The sequence below is a fragment of the Candoia aspera genome, chromosome 9 (assembly GCF_035149785.1).
Source record: "Candoia aspera isolate rCanAsp1 chromosome 9, rCanAsp1.hap2, whole genome shotgun sequence".
Taxonomy (NCBI): domain Eukaryota; kingdom Metazoa; phylum Chordata; class Lepidosauria; order Squamata; family Boidae; genus Candoia; species Candoia aspera.
In genome coordinates this window covers 15,046,161-15,061,124 of record NC_086161.1, presented here as the reverse complement: position 1 = coordinate 15,061,124, position 14,964 = coordinate 15,046,161, and the positions used below count along the sequence as shown (strand labels likewise).

Here is a 14,964-nt window from a genome sequence, read left to right as displayed (position 1 = left end):
GGAACCCCCGTGGCAGCTGAAAGCAACAGGCTAGCTTTGAAGGTACAAGAAACAACTCATGAAAAGCTGGCAGTTCTGCTTTCTAACGTCTTGCTGCTGTTCCCAACAAGCATTCACCCCTGGAGGCAGCTGTCTCTTCTTGTCTAACAGTAGGGCTGGCTACGGCAAGGCGGATGATGGCTGGTGGACAAACAAGTGAGCCAATTCCAGGGACATGGGGCTTATTATCACACAAAGAAACCCTGCCTTCAGCAGCCTTAGCCCAAGCTTGCAAAGTACTAACATGACTGTGTGAGGACCACTTGCTTCCAAAGAATGCAGTAAAATCCCCATTTAAACATTATTGCTTAGTATAGTGAGATCCAGCATGGATTGGGTAGAGCTGAAACATGCCTTCCCCCTAAAAGAGCCTTCCCTCACCTAGGCTCTTTCTAGAATTCAACTCCCAGAATTCTCAGCAATGGTGGTGCTGGCTGGGGAATTCTGGGAGTTAAAGCCCACACTTCGGAAGAGTGCACAGATTGCAGAACATTATCAGCAACGTACAACCAGCACAGACCACTGGAAAGTTTCTGCAAAGAAATGACACCAATCAGCTTCCTCCAAAACTCCTATGCCAATTTTAACAGTTTATTGGTTGAAGTACAGTGAAGAATGTGTACAGATCTACATGTAGTCCTGTAAAGGAAAGAAAGAAAAATACTTGCAAGGCTACTTGCTTGTCCACAGCAACATTTTCCCACCTTAAGCACATTTTTCTTTGTTTGTTTTCTTTTAAGAGAGGGAGAGGGAGAGGGAGAGAGAGAACGTGCATTTGCTTACTCCAGCACATTCAAAATCGAAAAAGAAAATGAAGTTTCTTTCAAGGGCGAAATCAAACAATCTGCTGATATGAATGAGTTGATTTCGTCAGACCCTTAGGCTCCTTATGGATCAGAGGAAAAAACTGCAATGCAAAGCAATTGAGCAAGCATCTAACTCTTTTCCACGGCCAGGTTCCTCCTCACCCTGCTACATTTCTCCCACAGCTGGATGGGTGCTGATGCTGCAGAAAAGCTTTGGCCAGAGAGGAGAGCACTGGCTTCTCTTCCCTTGCAAGAAGGGGGAGATTTAGGGGACATACAACTGATGGGGATTAAGAGGACACCCACTTCTGTATTAAGTGAATAAAAGAGAACCTGCTACTGCATTGATCGCCTACATCCAACATGATTACGAGTGTCTCCCTGCATCAGTCTCTGGCTTGAGAACTGACATTTATGGAACAAAGGCCCTAGGACTTGAGGCACAGGAACAGAAAACCGCATTCCTTCTCTCTTTTGCAACCTTCCTCCCTGGAAGCCAAAACCCAGAGACACCCACCAGTGTTTTCAGTCTTTAGGCAGTAAGAAACATCTTCTTCCCAGCATTTTTTTTTTTTAAATACGATGAACCTTTTCTCCTTGAAAGCTTTGCAGAGCGTGGGCTATTCTATAAGCCTCTCTCATTTCTGGAAGCGTTAATGATAATCTCATCTTCATCAGGAATAAAACATCATCACTATTCTCAGAGGAGAGATTTCAGATATCGATATCGAACTGGGCTTCTTCACCTGTAAAAGACAGAAACGACTGAGGAAGTCTCAGTTTGATGTGCGCTCTTTCGATGCCGCATATGGCAAGAGAATTACTCCTCAAAGCTTTCCTTAACGTGAAGAGGGATCATACTCTGCTCATTCCAGTTTTAACTCTGGTCAATCATTTCAAAAAACTATCTTCCAAGAAGTTGTGATGAGATTAAAGAATAAAAACGTAAGTACAACTTTAGGAAAAGGAACATACATATAGTTGGCAGCTTATAGTCCTTCAACAGTCCAGCCTGGCAAGGGACAAGACAATAGATTATTGCTCTGAAAGCTGGCAGTCCAGAGACAGAATAAGCCTATCATCTTTGCAAAGTTTGTTTCAACATTCCCAGCAGAGAACAAAATGTCCCCTTTAAAAAAACCTTTTGGTTACTAGTTTCAATAGCTGTTTTGCTGCGGTAAAGCCGTCAAGCAAGATGCTCAGAGTTGGGCAATTCCAGAAAACTTTGCCAGTCTTATCTTGGTTCATTTGCAACCACAATCCATAATTGTAGGACCTGTTTTGTTTAGGCAAACAAAACAAAACAAAAAACATACACACACCCAACACTCTTGGGACTAAGCCAAAGTTTCACTGACATGAAAGGTACCATAATGTATTCTGAAAACTCCCTGGGAGAGTTAAGCAGTTAAAAATCCTCTTCACTCTATGACCTATATCATATATAAACATGCATATACTGTATGTTGATATGCTTATTAAAGATTTATTGCACTGAAATTTACTGTCACAAAAAGGGTTTTGATGGAAGCTGTAAAGTGGGCATATGAAAGTTTAAAACAAAGAGAAAAAAAAATGTAAATTAAGGTCCTTCTCAAGCTTCCAGACAACTGCCTGTGGAACGTCCATAAGCAGGGTAGGAAAACAAATTCCATGTTCGGTCGGTCTTCAGATACACAGCTTCTGAACATGGAGGAAACACTCTCAACAGCTGCTGATGGGCTGCACTTCCTCTATAATGATCTAATCTTCTCTCCTAGCATCTAAATCCACCCATCACCACATTTAGTAGGAAACTCTACATATTCATTAATTGCACCTCACATCAATTGAATGCGGCATTTCTTACATTTCTTTATTACTCAGTGTTGTCTTTTTTTTTTTTTTTTTGCTAAAGCTATGGCAATCCTCTTTTTGGTGCCCCAAACTCCACTCTGACAAAATACTAATTCGGCTCTGGTAAATAGAGAAAAGCATGCACCAGTGCTGTTTAGATGTGCAACCTGGGATACAGCATTATTCTGAATGCACAGACCAACTTATTCTGAACACAAGAAAATGGTTTGGACCCAGATTTACATCACCCAACCCACCATCCATCACCCAACCCACCATCCATGTCCTGTGACCTCTACAGGGCTGACTTGAGCCTTAAGTGGGCCCAGATGCTAATTCTGCACTAATAGAACAGCCCTTTTTCTTTGGAGTAACTGATGCAGTTACTGATGTAGAATTGTGTAGGAAATTTAAATGGAACACAGGCTCAGTGTCCCTGGCAGCAATTATCCTAGGAAACAGAGACAGGGAGTCCTAGGCCTGTGGCCATATGGGGCTTCACAATACCCATAAAATCTCACATGGTCAGCAGACCCAAGGCTTATGGTAGACCATCTATGGTGCTTATGGGGACTGATAGATAAAAACCAAGCAGGCTGTGTTTGTTTTGCACAGAGAGAGGCATTGTCTGTAACCCAACCCACCAACCATGTACTGTGATTTGTGCAGGTGACCACACACCTAAGCCCGGTTTCTCGTCGTCAGCAGGGATGAGGCTGGTCTCAGTCTGGAGCTCATCCATACTTGGACTTGTAACACCTGGAATGTCTGGAAGATTGCAAGGTGGTGTTTTGGCAACTGGAGAATTTCGGCACGCCATTAAAAATTTGCGGTCATAAATAATGCGGGTACCTAAAAGAGAAAGATGTCCACAAATTACTGCTTTCTTCAGAGGGTTAAGGAACCAAATTTTGCTCAGAAACAAATTCCAGTTAACCTGCCATATTATTTAGACTGTATTTTTAACATTTGACAGCCTCTGTTGCCAAGGATCACTCTCCTTCCCCAATCAGGGTTTGATTTTGGCTTATTTTCGCACCATAGTTTAGTCTTTCTCCTTTGCTCTTTAAGACTGGATAGAACCAGGTTGCTTTCGATAAAAAAAAGCAGAAACTTCTGATTCCCTGCATTGTAGTATAAAAGAGGAGGAAAGGGAAGGATTATGCAGAGAAGTCCAGAGACTTGCAAAATTTGTTGAGGTTCATTATAACCCATGGTCATAAAACCATGGTTTTCCACAACAATAAAAATTGGCCAGTAAATCCGTCTTTATAATACACGGTCTGAAGCCCACATGATTAAAAGTAGCGACTGAAAAGTAAGCAGCATAAAATTATTGCTTATCTGCAGGCGCATCTGGTTATCTAGACAATTTTATGAGGAGAGGAGCGCGTACCAGCCTTGTTTTCCCTTTTTAGGCGAGAAGAACAGAACAAGCATGGTAGCAAAGCATAGGATGACGTGTACGCTTCTTTGTAAAACTGCAACGGCTGAGGCTGCATAAAGCTTGCTAACAGATCTGATTCTTCTGCTTATTTCTGGGTCTACTCAGTCATCCAGAATTGCTGGTTCTTCTTAAACAGCTACTTGCCATCCAGCCCTCAAGAAAAAAGAAAGGCAGAGGTGGTCCTACAACACTGGAGTCGCAATGACCTTTCCTGTGCTGCAACCTTTTCCAGATATTCTCGACCATGAGAAAGGTCTCATGGGAGACCATAAGAGCAGGAAGGAAACACAGTCCATTTCTTGCAACAGATTTTTATACATGGAGACTACGAAGGAACTACCAAGGAGAAAACCGCACCCCCACCAACGCTGGCAGGGCAAGCTACTGTATATGAACAGGGAGCAAACCCCACACCCACTCGCACTGATGATGGTACCTAGTCAGGCAACGAAACGTCTGCAAGCAAACAACCAAACTCAGAGAGCACCAGGGACTCCACGGTTCAACCCTGAGCTACAGAGATTCTCTTCTATTTTTCTATGTGACCACCAGAGGGAGCCTTGTAGTCAACCCTTATTTTGCTTCTGAGCAGAGGCAGTTAACAAAGACATTCGCAAGTCCTCTGGCTGGGCTGGGAAAGTGACTCCTTTCGGCTTTGAAATATATATTCTACATCAGGCAATCAAGTACTGAACAGCCACCAGTCTTAGCTCGTCACCCATGAGTAAAGCAGGCTACATGCTTTTTAAATTTTTCAACTGTCGACATGTAATTTATCCATTTGCCACTCCAACAACCAGGAAAAAGAAAAATGTGCAAGGCTTCCTTTCAAAAAACTGGACCGTGCAGTAACAGCAGAGAAATCATTACAGCTAATTTTGGCGATGTATTCTTTTCTGTTTTAAGAACTTGACATTTTCGTATGCTCTGTTCACCTTCACTGCTCCTGAAATACGGCTCTCTTCTACTACGCATTCAAGAGCAACACCATTTGCCATTATGATAGACTTTTTCAGATAAACATCCAGTAATTTTATTGTTTCTACTCAGTTCTGAGCTGGATTCCTTCTGCCTCTGCAGTTGCCCTCCAGCAGAAATGTAATGGCGGAGAATTAAGAGGAAAATTGTGTATATTTTCAGAATTTGCATTCAACGCTGGGCTGGCCAAGCAGCTTCCAAATACAGCTTTAAGAACAAATCATTTAAAAACCCGAAACAAGAAAATCAGGACCTTTTTTCAGGGCTTAATGATAAACCCAGCAACTAAAACCAGGATTCAAGGTCAAAACTGCAACATGAAAGCTTGCCTTATTTGTAAACTTTATTGTGGTCCTTGACCAATTCAAAAACAAACAAAAAACAAACAAACAAACCAAATTCTGAGACAGCAAGTAAAGCCTGTAATAAAACTTAATAATTCTAACGCTGAAGCAGCCAAAGTACAGCAAATTTCACTAACAGCAAAGCAAAACATAGCCACGTTTGTAGAAATCAAACCACATTGATCAGTCAGTACATAAGATGGATCTGGGTGGCCTGAAAATCTGACTAGATGGAGAATTATTAGCTGCAACTGGACATCTTTGGAATAAGAGCAATATAGCAAAGTATGGGTTAATCTTTCAGGAGTTGCCTTAAGATTTAATTAAATTTCAGTAATTAAAAAAAAAAAGGCAGGGTGGAATTGTAGCCCCCCCACCCAAGACTTTTGATGTAGCCCCCAGTGCTCTTCAAAAAGTTGCTACTGAATTGGATTTTCAAGCTAACTAGATGATTATTAAAAATATGGGGATAATCATAATAACTGAATTAAAGCAGCTCAGTTTTAATTACGTTTTTATTTAAACGCAGAGCAATGATGTTTAGTTTTTGGCCAGAGCCCGCCTATACTTGAGAATGTAGGCCCTGACCTGCTCCTCAAAAGCTGGATGCTCTTTGAACACCCTGGATCTTGCGATGTCCTGCTTGTCTGCCCTTCAAGGTAGTCTAGACAGAAAACCAAAACCATGAGTACTAATGCTACCTTTACTGTAAGGTTACAGTGACAGAATCTTGCAAGTCTGAAAGTGCTTCCCGCAGCCCTCTCTTTACTTTCCAGAGAATGAAGGAGGGAGCCTTCTGAAATGCTTCCTCTACCCCCATCCCACCTTTGGACTCAGATTTCTCTTATCAGACTGCTGTCTAGGCTCTGGCTCTTCCTCCTGCCTCCCAAGGTTACTCTCACCGCCCATTATGTCTTCTAACTCAGAGGCACCTTTTGCCTTTCTCAAAAAGACCACCAGGTATACCTCACAGGCATTTGCAAATGGCTTGCAGTTGGCCCTTTGCCACAAGTTCTCTTGGTGGTCTTCTACAAATCACTCACAATATTTGTCCTAACAGCTAACACAGGCAGGGCCTTCCAACAGAACCGCAACAAAACAACTGCCAACAAGCAAGAGCTTGAAACACACACACACACTTTCAAAAAGATGAAAATCAACTATCAGCCAGGAGCCAAGCAAGTCAGACAGAAAAGGAAAATGAACATCTGGAGGGGTGCAAAGATTAGGAAAGCACATTGCATGATGCATTCAAGCAGGGCTGGAGAACCTGTGGCCCCTATTCGTCATTCCAACTGGCCAGGCCAGGATTATGGGACCTGTAGTCCAGCAACAGCCAAAGGGCTCTGGATTCTCCTCTTAAGGAGCACCGTGCTTCTACATTTACACCAAGAAACCTGGCTCTCTTTAACGACCTAAGCTCTGCTGCCAGGCAGTATCATTTCCTTGGTTTATATTTCAACCGAACCTCCCCTTCAAACAAATTTAAAAAACGGTTTATGTTGGACGACGAAAAACCAGACCCTCTGTTTGAAGGAACTAGAGCTGAATTGTTTTCCAAGCCATTTGACATGGATGGACTTCCAGAGACCGGGTGGGTGGGCGGGTGGGGTGGGGAGGAAATCAACGGTTGGGAGTCACCATATCAGCGCTCCACCCAACATTAAAAAGCCATGAATCAGCATCCACAGACAAGCGGCCTTGCTGCTTCTGATGCCTGCCAGCTGCTGGAGCGCCTGCAGAACAAAGCCCGTTTTCCTAGAAATGTTGTCACCATACCAGTTATTACAAGAACATTTCATAACAGGTTCACTGGAGGTCTGTATCCCTGAGTTTATATTCAGCCACATGCTCAGAGTTCTGTTTGTTTAACCGAACAGAGGCGGGCAGGGTTAGAAATGGAGGGCTTTGAAAGATCTTCAGTTGCTGGTTGGTGGGTGGGTGGGTGGGTGGGTGGGGGCATTCAGTCATTTACTCCCTAGGTGCCTGCTTTCTAAGAACAGGAAACAGTTGGGTCTACCAGATGGGATTTTTAAAAAGATTTTTTTTCATCCTGCCTTTATTGTTTTTATAAATAACTCAAGGCGGGTGAACATACCTAAAACTCCTTCCTCCTTCTATTTCCCCCACTCCTATTTCCCCCACCCTTGCTCTTTTTCTTTCAAAAGCAGATCTCCTCCCTGCATCGCATTCATACAAAACATCTGCACCGATCATCTAGGTGTGGATGAGGCATATGGAAAGAGTCGCGCTGTTCTGTTAATGCCAGTCTCAATAGTTACACTTCTGCCAAGGGGATTCCAAGGATGTCCGTTGCTTACGAAGGTTTTCTGCAAGCCACACAAGGAGAGGCTTTAAGTCCTGGGTGCTGTTCTAGGTTCTTGTTTTTTTCTGGGGGTGATGTGGGGGTAAAGATGCCAGATAATGGACCTGAGATCTTCTGAAGGCAAAACAGTTGCTTGGCCCTTGAATGATATGGCTTTGTTCAGTGCAGAATTTTTTTTCCCCTTGGTCTTCCTTGTTAAGCTGCATGGAACATGCACCACAAAAATCAGTCTCTCATACTCCAGGCCAGTGTTTCTCAACCTGGGCAACTTGAAGATGTGTGGACTTTAACTCCCAGAATTCTCCAGCCAGCATGGCTGGCTGGGGAATTCTGGAGGTTGAAGTCCACACATCTTCAAGTTGCCAAGGTTGAGAAACACTGCTCTAGGCTATCTATTTGCAACGGGAAGGCATGTTGGCTAGCATGCTTCTCCAGGTGGACCATTCCATTTTATTCCACGGCCATTTCACACAGGAAACAGTATTTGATAAAGTTCATCTGAAAACAACAAATGGAAGTTTCTTTAATCAGCTGGCATCCCAAAACAGATTCACATTTTACAACGTCAACACATTCTTCTCCGCAAGGAGATCTAAAGCCGGCCTGGTGCTTCCAGATGTATTGGCTTGCAATGCCCAAGTGTTTTCAGAAGAACATCACGCCGGCTAGATATTCTGGGAGAGGGAGCCCAACCTATCTAGACAATGCCAGCTTGGAGAAGGTTGACCTGAGTCTTTATGAAAGAGAGGTCTCCCTGGACAACAGTGAGTGGCCCTTAATAGCATGTTCGGAAAGGGAAACAGAGTAATGGTATGTGGGAATGACCTTGGAAGACAGGAGGAAGAGCTGCAGACTAGACAACCATCATGCAGAAAGGTATCTCAGCCTACAGAAGGAAAAGGGGTGTGGGAAGCATTTCAGAAGGGACCTTCCCTAGTTCACCAGAGAATAAAAGGAAAGGAGGTGAGAAATACCTTCAGTCTTGCAAGATTCCGTTAATGTACCCTTACAACCCTTAGTACTCATAGTTGTGCTCCTATCTGGACTACTGTGAAGGGCTAACAAACAGTCTTACTTTCTTTGATTCACCTCTCAATTGCCTAAAAACAGCCAATTATGCCCAGCTACCACTGTCCCTGGGTGTAGTCTTCTTCTCCTGTGGTTGCAAAGGGCTTCACAAAAGCCAAGCCCATGAACTTTTCAGAGGCCACCAAATGCTGAAGTGTTCATCATGAGCAGATCCTTTCGTGTCATTAGCATAAATGTTGTGACACTGGTCATACTGGCCAAGTTCCCAGGGGCAATCTGAGACTGTTAAAAACAAACCACAAATAGGACCATCAGCCATCGATCTTATTGCGCAGCTACAAAGGAGCATTCCTTCTTCTGTGGACTGAGGGAACTTCCCCGGGGTCAAGGAGAGACAATTTTGATAAATTAAGGCTTGAAATGAAAAAGCCGTAACTGACGGGACTTTAACCGCCACATTCGAAACCACACTTCCCCTTCAGACATACAAAGAGGCAATTTCAACCACACATTTGTCCTCAGTTCTCCCAGACTCAGCTTTAGAGCAGATGGGAAAACAGTAAGTTTTAGTCAAGTTAGCAGTTTGCATGATGCAAACTTATCCTGCTAGACCAGGGTTTCTCAACCAGGGTTCTGTGGCACCCTAGGGTTCTGCAAGAGGTCACTAGGGGTTCCTTGGGAGATCACAATTTATTTAAAAAGTTATTTCAAATTTGGGTGACTTCACAGTAAAGAGGTAAGTTTCACTCTTTATTTTCAGTTGAAGAACCCTGTTAATGCATATAGACAGGCCTACACATGAAACGAATATAATAATGTTGTAACTTTGGCCTATATTTGAGCCTGGGGCCTGAAAAGTATGTCAAGGGTTCCTCCATGGCTGGAAGGTTGAGAAAGGCTGTGCTAGAAAGAGAAAGGCATGGGAAAGTGTAAACAAATCACTATCTTTATTCAATTTTTAGGAGCATAAGAGGCATGTGGAACAAGCTGCCTCTCTGCATTTGGCTAGGAACAAAACGTAACTGAGGCAGCACAACAGTGCTATCTTCAGATTTACGATCATGGGTTATCTTCTCCAAGTTCTCAGCTCACAAACTGACCCTCACAGCAGTGTGTCAAGCCTCACCTCTCCCCCATGGTGTTCTAGCTCAGCTCCAGAAATACCTTTTCTGCAAAAAGCTTTCCCTCCCAAGGGTTACTCCCCTACACTGTAGCTAATCTAGAAGCGGGATGAACTGTGTTCATCCACAGCATTTGCAAAAGACAGGTCAAAATCTTAATCTAAGTGTTAATCATAAGCTTTTTTTTTGGTATCTCACCACTTTCTGCTTCCATTGCCTACCACTGGTTCTTTCCATCTGGGAACGCACTTCCTGTGCCAACAGACTAAGAATACTCATCTGTTTGACCAAGTGGGCTATAAACTATGAAAAGTTATGTTGCAAAGCTTTTAAGAAGATCCAGGATTATTTCTCTCTTTGCTGGTTCTGAGCACATTTCAAAGAAGGAAATGTTGCTTCCTTCGCAATCATTACAGTCAGACTATTTGTCTTCCATCACGTTTGTTCTCTTTTTCACCTCCCGAAAGGGTGGAGGGGATCATCAACAGTCATCCAATAGTCTGCAGGCAGTCATTTTCCTGGCATTATGGACATTCTTCTGCTCTAGAGTCAGAGGCAAAAAGCATTCGGCACCCACTCATCCTCCCTACATTTTAAAGATTGGTGGCCAGGAGCAGCAGGGACACCATGACTTTTAACAAACTTTATCATTTCCAGAAGGGTAGCTGTGTTAAATGCTGTAGCAACAAATAAAGGATCTGGATGTTGTTCAGACCTATCTCTACTTCAGGGCCAAACTTTTTTAAAAAAGTAAATAAGTTAGAAAGAAAATGTTCAGGCTGCATTCAAATCACAGACTAAAAATTCCATCACCAGATTCTGATTCGTACTTTCTGCAAGCAAACCAATGTGTGCAAATAACTTCTCAGAGTGGCAGATGATGCAACACACAATAAGCTTAAGCCCAGAAGAAGCAACCACAGGTTTTCTAAAAGGCTTCTCCAATGTTAAACTGTTCAAGTTAGTAAACAATTGCTTTGCACATCTTGGGACTTGTTCATAACACAAATCTGTACCTGCTGGGGTTCATCAAGGTGCCACTAGAAATGAGAATACACTTACCTTGTGAGGCAGTCTGGATGGCAGCCAAAGACCATTATGTAATGCAAAACAAACAAGAGTTGGACATGTCTCCTTCCAGCTCCAGAATTCTGTAGCACAAGGATTCCTACTGCATCTGTGCAAATCTCACACTGGTCCTTGAACTGTGTGCACCAATGTGGGAAAGCAAAAAGCTCATAGCATGGTGTCTCTAAACCCCATTATGCACCACTTTAGGCCCACCTAAGATTTACTCAAAAGAACCAAAGGAATTTGGGAAACTCCCCTTATTATCTAGGTTAGTTTGCTCCACCAATTCCTCTCCCCCCGTCATTTCAATATTAGGACCTAGAAAATCAAAAGACCTCATGTTGCCTTTCCACATCATAAATTTTTTTGATTTAGTGAAAAGCAGCTGTAAATTCACCCTCCTCCACACAGCAACAATAGCTTTTAATGGCACCGTTTCAGATTGCAACAGCAGACAGGCTTTTCCACAACACTACTGATTGAGAAAGCATGCAAATTCACCCACTGATGCTCATCAGTCAAATAAAAAGGAACTGTTTGTGCTTCTTTTTCTTTTATCTTTCCTTCCTTCCTCCAGTCTTTTTTGCTTGTATTGACAATGCCACAACTCTACTGAATGATTAAATAACAGAAGAAACTCAAAGGGAAGAGCCCAGACCTTGAAACTCAATGTTGTCTGCACTACAGAAATGGTATTTTCAATTTCAAGAATTCGAACATTATGTCTATGAGCATTTTGCTTGGCAATAGAGGGAGACTGCTTCTGTCACACTTTGGACACGTCACAGATATGGTTTGAAAATGATCGTGTGGAGAAACTGGAAACGTAGAAAACAATTAAATAGTGTTGTCTATCGGGACTCTGGAAGCGCATCTTCTCTAGCAGCGCCTCCCCGGGGAACAAGACTTTCCCCCCAGATCTGGATGGTCCTCGCTCTGCTGTTGTATAGAAGAGCTGTGAAGACTCAGGGAGAGTGATACCCCCTCGCTTTGTTGCACTTACCATCTTTTATCTTTATCTTTTATTTCGTTGTTTGTTGTGAGCCCCCCAGAGTCACTGAGAGTTGGGTGGTATACAAGTTTAATGAATTAGTATTAGTATTCCTCTTTTCTGAAGCCAAACAGAATTGCTCTTGAAATTCATGCTTCCCTTGAAGTGTCAACACGGTGTACCCACCGTAATATCGTCTTATGTTGCACTCTCCTGAATACTTCAGGTTATTCTCTTTTTAATGAACATATGGTTAAGTGTATTAAAGAATAATAGGACACAGGAGAAGGCACAGTAGGCTTGAGCTGAGCAAAGCGGCACATTTTGTTGGACAAAAACTTGCAAGTTTAGGACTCCATCCTTGTGATTTCTTTCAAGTTGCAGTTACTGATGCCCAAATCCCATGACCTGTCAGGTGTGCCCTCTGCAGCCCCCAAGAGTGGACTGTCTGCTAAAGCTTCCCTAAACCTATCCAAACTTAAAGGCATCCACTGCTTTGAATCAGTAATTAGGAATCAAACCTTTAAATTGCATGAACCAGCCTGCCTTTTAGAGCATCCATCGGTCCCTTCCTGCCTACTCTCACAACCAGGTGCAGCAAAAGTTTACCCCTGTACCGCTAAGACTGCAACTGAGACAGGGGTGGCTTATAAAGAAATATTTACAAAGAAGCAAATCTACTGGCTTGAAGGGGCCTTGGTTCTAACAAATGCATTTTAATTTAGGCTCAGATTGTTTTTTAAAAAGTAAATGAGTTACAGTACAGATTGTATTTTATTGCATTGGATATTGGTCTCCTGGAAAAGTTCCTATTCATACACCCCAGGCAGAGAATACATCTTGTTCTCAGCCTCCCCACCATCAAAATGTCACAATCTTACATTTATCTGCTCTATGTTCTCACCCCTCCTTTACTCAACACATCCAGTCCAAACAGCAGTTGAAAAGTACAGATATGCGTGCCATGCCCATCTTCTCACACTGAAAAAAAGTCAGCCTGTTCTGTAGAGTTCGTAGTTCAGAGATCAGCACGAGGTTTCCTGCACCAAAGCCAGGGACAGAAAGCTGTCGGTGCAATGCCCGTTTTTACAGCACCCTCCCAGAAAAGCACAAATGGGAAAAGGGGCTTCTCTGTTGGAGAAAGACGGTTCCTCACATCCCATGGTTAACTGCTGGTCTCCCGAAAATGGTTCTAGTATCCAAATTCCAAATAATCTCTGAAGCACATTGTTTTCCTCCCTGGCCAATGCTCGGCACTGTTAAGCGCTCAGGGGAGCAACTGAGAATCTAAGTATTAATTAACCTCCACCTGGAATGGCACCAAGTTGGAGGTAAACAGCATTCCCTGAGCCAAGATCCTCATAACCATAAGCAAGTTTCAGACAGGATATTTCTCTCCTGGCCATTTACGGCATTTGCCGAGGAAAGGCTCTTTCCAGCAGGAAAACTGCAAGGGATGTTCCTCTACATCATGTCCCTCCCCACTCCCTTTAGGAAAGTAAGAATATTCCACCCTGCTTATGTTTTTTTGTGGCCCCTGGACTCAATTATATAGAAATGGGGAGACTTCATGCACCTGACCAAGCAGGCCCAGACCTTGGACGCCCATCTCAAAGAAATATGCCACCTCTTAAGGACCCTAATTCCGGGGTGGGGTGGGGTGGGTGGAGGAAGAATGCCAGGAGAAGCAGTCCGAACCCAGCTCAGATTTAGCCCCATTCTGGTGTTCCCTCTTGGGGTGGGTCCCCCTTTTTCCTACCCAGCGGGATCCAAGGGGTTATTGATGACCAGCGGGATCCAAGGGGCTTTCTGTCCCTTCTCAGAAGCACGCGAGCATAACTAGAAAGGAGTTACCACGCTGACCACCCTTTCCCAGTAAGCCCTGGATTGACCACGTCCCGCACACCAAAACTCCGACCCTGCCTTTCGTTTCTCCTTGCAGGATCGCATCCATGCCCAGAAGCACCGTAACCCTACCTTTCATCCCTCCTTCAGCAGTTTCTCCATGCTCAGGGCATTCCAGCCCACTTTCTTGCCGCCCCTCTTCCAAAGCCTGAAACTCTCTGAACTTTCCTTCCTCCCCTTTGCTGCCCTTCTTTCCGTGCTCAGATGCACTCCACACTTCTTTGGCTACCTTCCTTTGGTGCTCCAACCCTTTTTCCTGCACCCTTCCCTGAATGCCCAGAGGCACTCTCAACATCTCTCTTCCCTTCTGGGCACTCCTTGCACGCTCAGAGGCACACCACTTCTCTTCCCCTCCGTGCACTCCCTCCATGCTCAGAGGACCCCGCAGGGCTTCCCCTCGTGCCGCTCGCTCACCCCCAGGCGTGGTTCCGAAGAGGGTGCCTCCAGGCGTGGTGCTGTAGTCGCCCAGGGGCAGGGCGACTCCGTCGGCCAAGCCGAGCCGCTTGTTAGGGCCGGGGATATCCCTGCCCAGCGTGGGCTCCGGCGCGGGGTGGGGGCGGCAGCAGGCGGCGGACATGGCCGGGAAGAGACACCGCTCGCAGACGCGCTCTCCTCTCGGGCGACAACCGCCTCCAGCGCAGCGCAGCGCAGCGCAGCTCCCGCCGCCCCGCCCGCGTGTTTGGGCCGCGCAAAGCCTCCTGGGAAGTGTAGTCCTGGAGCCCGCCCCGGGCGGCACGCTTCGCCCTGCGAGGGAGGCGGGTCCGCGCCACGGAGCGCGGCCGCGATCCGGACATCTTCTCCCCCTCCCTGGGTTGCTAACGGCCCCTCCTGCTCCATAAGACGCCCCCTTTTCTTTGAGATGGTGAGCCAGAGTCAGAGCTCAGCCCTGAAGCAGCAAACCACCCTGTGGCTCGCAGGAAGCAGGCGGAGAGTTCTTGCAAGCTTGCAACTCCTTGATAAACGGTCAGGTTTTCTGGTCAACCGTTTGACTTGGCGCAGCAAGGCGGGAAGCCAGAGTACAGGGGGAAAAGCCACTAATTAAAGAGCCAATTTGCCATTTGGCTACTCCGA

The 14,964-nt window shown here is 44.8% G+C and overlaps 1 protein-coding gene across 1 annotated transcript; it reads right to left on the bottom strand.

Annotated features, from left to right (window-relative positions):
- Nucleotides 1-790: 790 nt before the first annotated feature.
- On the bottom strand, nucleotides 791-14,545 carry EIF4EBP1 (eukaryotic translation initiation factor 4E binding protein 1). Its single transcript, XM_063311605.1, has 3 exons — nucleotides 14,308-14,545; nucleotides 3,363-3,533; nucleotides 791-1,591 (listed from the first exon to the last, which is right to left on the bottom strand). The coding sequence occupies exons 1-3, from the start codon at nucleotides 14,468-14,470 to the stop codon at nucleotides 1,560-1,562; spliced, it is 366 nt and encodes a 121-aa protein (XP_063167675.1). The 5' UTR covers nucleotides 14,471-14,545; the 3' UTR covers nucleotides 791-1,559.
- Nucleotides 14,546-14,964: the final 419 nt, after the last annotated feature.